Source organism: Urtica dioica, chromosome 3 (genome assembly GCF_054948205.1).
Source record: "Urtica dioica subsp. dioica isolate 48M chromosome 3, U.dioica_male_clone48M_v1_H2, whole genome shotgun sequence".
In the NCBI taxonomy this organism is placed as follows: domain Eukaryota; kingdom Viridiplantae; phylum Streptophyta; class Magnoliopsida; order Rosales; family Urticaceae; genus Urtica; species Urtica dioica.
The window spans coordinates 40976565-40983876 of record NC_142758.1 but is presented as its reverse complement, the minus strand read 5'-3'; the positions used below and the strand labels follow the sequence as shown (position 1 = coordinate 40983876).

General features: G+C 31.7%; 1 protein-coding gene across 1 annotated transcript; it reads left to right on the top strand.

The window, feature by feature from the left end:
- The first annotated feature begins 2653 nt into the window (after positions 1 to 2653).
- On the top strand, positions 2654 to 6606 carry LOC149402801 (PI-PLC X domain-containing protein At5g67130-like). The gene is made up of 8 exons (XM_089608535.1): positions 2654 to 2752; positions 2862 to 2984; positions 3338 to 3475; positions 3648 to 3746; positions 4306 to 4609; positions 5321 to 5544; positions 6219 to 6305; positions 6529 to 6606. The coding sequence occupies exons 1-8, from the start codon at positions 2654 to 2656 to the stop codon at positions 6541 to 6543; spliced, it is 1089 nt and encodes a 362-aa protein (XP_089464661.1). The 3' UTR covers positions 6544 to 6606.
- Positions 6607 to 7312: the final 706 nt, after the last annotated feature.

The window sequence follows — 7312 nt, the reverse complement described above, 5'->3', positions numbered from 1 at the left end:
TGATTGAGTTGCTTGTGCTCGATATTGCGGTAGGAGTTTCACCTCGTATATACTCAAAAGATCATAAAAAGCTTGCACGATCCTCGCGAGATCAAGTGCAATGTAATCTTGGTCCACGAAATGGTTTCTAATGTACTTAAGAAATTTGTTTTAAACCACCAATTTTACATCGGCAGTCTAGAATGGCTCCAAAACCGTATAATAATGGAACCTTTCCAGCCCCTCAATATTTTAAAAACTTGGCTGTCATTGCTTGAATAGAATCTTCAAAAATTGTTTCGTTTTTATATTTATCAAGATGCACAGCAATGCGGTCATAGTATGAAGACCGAGAAAAGAAGTAGGAGTGTAAACAACAGAGAGATAACAAGTTTCTTTGTAAAAAATGTCGAGAAAAGAAACAAATGATTCAGCCATCCTAATATCATATTCGGATATAGCGTTATCGCCATGTTCGCTGTTAATGTAAGAAACAATAACATCGACATAATGCTCGGATAAAAAGTTGGTCAACATGAGAAACGTAGAATTCCACCTAATTTTGTTATCTAGGTGAAAGATGCGCTCTTGGAGACCGTTTACTCTAAGGCGTCTCTTAAGCTCATCTACTCTAGAGGTTGAACTGTTTATCCAACTAATGTAATTCCTAATCTTGTTGATCGAAGGGTCATAACTAGCGGCTCCGGCTTGAATTATGAGGTTTATGATATGGGTACCACATCGTTGATGCAAAAGGGTATCGTCAACATTAAGTTTCTCCTTTAACTCTCTAATCATGGCGTTGTTGCTTGTGACATTATCTAAGGTTACAGATATAATCCTATCGGTCAAACCCCCACTCAGCTATAACACTAACTATGATGTCTAAGATGTTTTCACCAGTATGAGAACCTTCTATCCTCCTAAAGGCTATGATACGTTTGTTCAGGTTCCAATCGTCGTCTATATTATGCACTACAACGCTCATGAAATCCATCTTAGATTGACCAGTCCAGATATCCGAGGTTAAGGCTACGCTATACCTACCAGATGATATTGTGTGTTTCATTTGTTCCTTTTCTCCTAAAAACCATTTTAGGATATCGGATCTCAAGGCTTTCCTAGACATTATTTGAACGTTTGGAATTATAGAACTCATGAATCTAACGAAGTCTTGAGATTCGATATGACTAAAAGATTGATCGGTGGAAACAAAATATTCTACTAAATCTCGTCTAAAGCTTACAGGATCGATATGACTTACCTGGCTTGACGAGGCTCCATATTGATTCCTCTGGCAGTGCCTATGATGACTCCACAATAGCGACGTCCCGACTGTGATATTTTCCGGCTTTCTCGCCGTTCGCAATCATCTCTTCAAAGAAAGTCCACACAACGGACCTAGCACGACGTCGTGGTGGTTGTTGTTGTTGAGGTGGTTGTTGTTGTTCTTGAGCATCTTCATGTTGTTGTTGTTGTCGTGCTCGTCGTTGTCGTCATTGTTGTGTCTCCTCTTATTGTTCACGTTGTCGAGGTCGTGGAACTTGACTTCGACGTTGAGGTGGTGGTGGTGGTACGTCTTCTTCTTCTTCCTCTTCATCCTCTTCTTCTTCATTTGGATTTTGGGTTTCATCATCATATTTTTCTTCATTTGGATTTTGGGATTCACGATAATGTTGCTCGAATTCTTGAAATTCTTGAAAAGCCACTTCGCATGGCGGAATTTGAGCTTGATAGGCTTGCTTGGGATCCATTTGAGGGTAGTATGGCACTTGGGTGTTTGGAATTTCGGTGAATTCCGAATGGCCAAAAGTAGGAGCAACATAATTTGGATCGAAAGGGTATTGGGTGGTTAGGTCGGGGGCGTTTTGAGACAAGTGCAACCAATTTTCTTCAAAACGGTGCATCCTTTTACCTCGGGAAGCTCTTCCCCTTCGACCTCCTCGGTTGTGGGATGAGGATGCCATGAAAAATTGAAAGCGGTAAAGAGTATTAGAGATTAAAATCGAGAGCGTTTTGAGAGTATTTGAAATTGAGATTGAGAGAATTTGAGAGAGTTTGAGAGAAAGGTATGAAGAAAATGAATGAGTTTGAGAGTTTGGACTGCAATGCATGATAAGATAACCATTCTTAATATCAATGGTTTAGCTTAGTGGCAAGATCTATTTCTCTTTATGAGACGACTTCAATCCTTGAGAAATATATTTACAAAAAAGTCAATGCCAAATCTGAAGATTATTCCTTATAATTTGTGTATAAATATATGATTTAATCGATATCTGTATATATAAGATGGAAGAATATTCACACAAAAAAAAAAAACACCATTATTGACTTCCATTGAAAAAAAAATACCTTTTTGATTCTTCAATATTAGACACTATAAAGTATGCTCACTGAAACGCTCACGTACAAACGTATATATACAGGCGACTTTCCATATTGCAATTGCGAAAATAACGTTTGTCTTAATGACTAATTATAACAATCAATTACAATAATATACGAATTTCATTTTTCCTTTATGGTTTCCGGTCATTTGATTTTGGAAATGCTTTTATTTTCCTCCCTGTAACATATCTTAGGAATAATGCTGTGGTTATCGATTGGAAATTACTACTATATATAATATATATCACACAAGGATTTTTAATTCTGTTACACCGACAAAAAAATGAAAAAATTTCCATGGACATTTTTCATAGTTTTAGTCTTTCTCGTAATCAGCGCTGTCACACCCATTACAATCGCATGTTCTAATGGACAATGCAAGGTTTTTTTTTTCTTTCTATTTTATTTATGAAAGGACCATTATTGTTTTATTTTTCTCTTAAATATATTTATAGATTATATTAGTATATATAATATATTGTTAATTACAGCTCGGAGAGAAATGCTCATCTAATGAAGACTGTGAAAGTGGTCTCCATTGCTTCTCTTGTAAAGTGGAATTGCAGAGTTCAACCTGTGTGAGATCATTGGTCACGAATCCACTATCTGTCGTGGTACTTTTTTTTTTCTCTTTGAAATTTACTCGATATATAATATTATTCATATATTGTTTATATATATATAACGTGACAAAGATAACTCTATAAAAATTACAAGATATGAGAAGCTGAAACGTGTATGTAATACTTCAATATATTAATCTTAAATTAGCGATAATGTGTTCTTGGAATTATTTTTAGCATGTTATATTGTTATTATTTATTGATATATTTTGCGTTATAAAAGATAAACAGTTAGAAATTATCACTTCTGAGACCTAATGGGGAATACTCATATATTAATGATGTTATCAAATATCAATCAAGTAAAAATTAACTAAAAATATTACGTATAAAATTTGGTACAGAATAACTCGTTACCATTCAACAAGTACTCGTATTTGGCGACGCATAACTCGTTTGCTATCGGTGGAAAAGATTTCCAGACCGACGGGTTTCGTCTCACTTTTGTTAATCAAGAGGACACAATTACACAACAGCTCAATGTAACTATTCTAATCTCTGATTTTACTTATTCACGTACAAGTTATTATTATTGTTATGGTTATGGGTATGGACTTATGATTATGGTTAATGTTTTGTTTGCTATATATATATATATATATATATATATATATATATATATATATATATATATATATATATATAATGGTGCAGAATGGGGTTAGAGCGTTGTTATTGGACACATATGACTACAAAGGAGATGTTTGGTTATGCCATTCATTTAAAGGAAAATGTCATTCCCTCACTGCATTTGTGAGTACTAATTTCATTCGTGCATTTTTTTTTCTCATTAATTGCGATTTTTTTTTTTGGGTATTATAAGAGGTTAACTGACTTAGTTACATTACATATTGTTTGATAACCAAAACTTCTTCAACTCTTTAAGACTAAATACAACAAACAAGTAAGGTTTTTCCTTAAATTTTGGGAAATGAGATTTGAAATTAAAATTTATACTTTCTTAAAATATAATACATCCTCTACAATTTTTTTTTTTTTTATCAACTTTCAAAATTTACAATTTTTTTTTTCTCATAGGAACTTGCTATGGATATTTTGGTTCAAACTAATGTGTAATATCTCAACACTTACTAATTTATGAAATACTCTATATAGTTTACAACCAAATCATATTCAAATCTTTAAGATATTCAGTAAATAAATACGGTTTCTTGAAATAACCAGGAAGTGAGATTTAAAAATAAGAATCAATATATATTTGTTTTCAAAATTATATATTACAATTTAATTGTAGCGTGCATTTTATTTTCACATTCGATGTAACATTTTTTTTCTTCTTCTTCTTATATAGGAACCTGCTATAAATACTTTGAAGGAAGTAGAGGCATTCTTGTCACAAAATCCAACAGAAGTTGTGACACTAATTTTAGAAGATTATGTGAAGACCCCAAATGCACTGACAAAAATTTTCACCGATTCGGGTTTAAAGAAATATTGGTTTCCCGTCTCCGATATGCCTCAAAACGGCGCGGATTGGCCGTTGGTCAAAGACATGGTTTCCAAAAACCAAAGGCTGGTAGTCTTCACATCGGACAAGAATAAACAAACGAGTGAAGGCATTGCTTATCAATGGAACTACATGGTTGAGAATGAGTGTAAGTATTTTTCACCCATATTATAGAGTAATACTAAAAGATATTGCTAAAGCGATTTGATTAATATTAGTCAATTAATAGGGATTTTTGGTAGAGTTATAAACTTGCTTTTCCTTAGAAGAATTATCTTTTGACTTTTTAATTCGATTTTATAATTTAAAATTCTGATAATTAGAATTTTATTCTATTGATAGCCACATCAGTGTGCCCACCCATATGTTCTAATAAATAGTCGCACAAATTACTATAATAATATTCAGATTTATTTTGATTATTTTTTTATGAATATTTATGAATAAATATAGACGGAGTCATCTAGGTGATTATTATTTGAACAACAAAAAATTATAGATCAAATCATCATTCAATTAAAAAAAATGTTATGATATCCATCTAAAAATATTATAGACAAAATATTCTATCAAAAAGACAAATTAAGCAAGGGTGCCAAAAAGCAACTAATTATTATTATTATTATTTTTTTTGTGGTGATTGCTACTTAAAAAAAGTGATTATTTTCACTTAGTACTTCAAATTATTTGATCATTGGAATGTTGAGTCACATATGTGATAATTAACCACTATATCAATACTTTTATGCAAACAAATAATTTTATTAATTTATCCTTACGATGTATATATGTTGTAGTAAATCTTTATTGATGACAATAAATTACAATATTTTATTGACTATAAATTACAATATTGCAGATGGTGAAGATGGAATGGTGTCTGGTAAATGTGTGAACAGATCTGAATCTTCTGTTTTGAGTGACAAAACGAAGTCTTTAGTTTTTGTGAACCATTTTCGAAGCGTTCCAGTGAAGCAGATCTCATGTTTGGACAACTCTGAAAGCCTCATTTCTGTGCTTGACACGTGTCATGTCGCCGCCGCTAATCGTTGGCCTAACTTTATCGCCGTGGATTTCTACGAGGTAAATGATATGGGATTTATATTCCCTTATAAGTTATTTATTACTAATACTTATGGTCATCTTAACTAGATTGGTCTCTATCACCATTAGTTACACATGAAACTTCAAAATTTGAGACATAATTTTTTTTTTTATAACTTCCATCAACTTTTTTAACGGAATCTTTAGTCTGCAACTCCAATATAATTAACTTTAGGTATAGGCTAACTGATCAATTTGATATAATAACTTAAACAGTGGCTTACGTCAAAACTTGAGTTGTTATTATTTGTCAAAAATAAATGAGATGCTAAGCGCGGCAATTTTTTTTAGATTTTTTTTAATCCGGTCCAAAACTAAAAATCTTGACTCCATTTTTCAGTTATTAAATAAATAATATATTTTACGATAATTGATTTTATCATTAAAAAAAATAAAAAATGTTTATTTATACCTGTCTCGAAATATAAAAAGAATTAAAGACATTTATACAAAATTATATTTCAAACGCAATTTTCAGAAGTTAAAAATAATATGATATGTTAATGTTAACCTTTTTCCATGCCCGATGATATATAACAAAAAAAAAAAAAAAAAAACCAAGTACAAAACATTTTTCATAATTCCTGGATACAAATAATAATTAATCACTTACAATTGGCTCTAATTAATTTGTAAATGAATTGGTGTTGAAGAGGAGTGATGGGGGAGGAGCTTTTCAGGCGGTGGACATAATGAATGCGAGGCTGCTCTGTGGCTCTGATGATATCCACGCCTGTGCGGTAAGATTAATTTATTACTTTATCTAACCATGTCTTAAAATAAATATTAATTTAAATTAACACTGTTTTGCTGCTACATTGATATACCATTTAAAATTTTAATTTTTACTAAAATGCTGCAAAATAGTGAATACTAAAATACACCAACTTGTTCCTAAAAAAACACCAAGTTTATTACTCAGAGAATTTATGATTTCTTATTTTATTTTATTTTATTTTGCAGTCTAAACCACAATAGAGCCTCAAGTCTTAATGATCTCAATTATGGGGTTAGTTATCCGTATAGTACTATGGAGATATACGCAATTGAGGTCTAACTAAGGACGAATGACTTCATTTGGAGATACTTATGAGCTTAATTGTTTTCCATATTATTTCTAATCAATGGTACTTATGCTACGCACTGCAATTCAATGATCAAGAAGTTGGCTTTTTGCACCCATTTTTTTAAATTAAAGTAATTAACGGCAATAATAATACGAGACAATATAATATTGTTTTCCATTATGAAATCTAGAATCAAGCGTTTTTTGTTTGTTTGCTGAGACAAGCATTTTTTTTTTGTCAAGCGCTTATATAGCCAAATAGAACTTCTTTTGCAAAATAGTCATAGTTTGTCAATTATAACTAAACTAGCCCAAGTAAAATTAATCTAAGCTGGATTAAATTTAATCCCAACGAACTATAAAGACAGAATGTAAGCTTTATGAAGACTGGATTAAAATTAATCGAGACAGAATTAAAAGTCATAGTACTCTCAATTGGCTATTTTGCTATACCTAATTAAATTATGGCTATTTTGCAAAAGCTATAGTTTGAATTGGCTACTTTATACCTTTTTTTTTTTTTTTTTTTGCTCATTCAGAGCAAGGTAAAATTAGAACTTGGAACGAGAATGAAGTAATTAACGATACTTTATCTTTTGAGTTGTTCGGACGGATCGGTCGCTCAAGACCTTTGGTCTCTACCCGAACTTGATGAAAATGTGATTAATGAGGTTGTTCAAG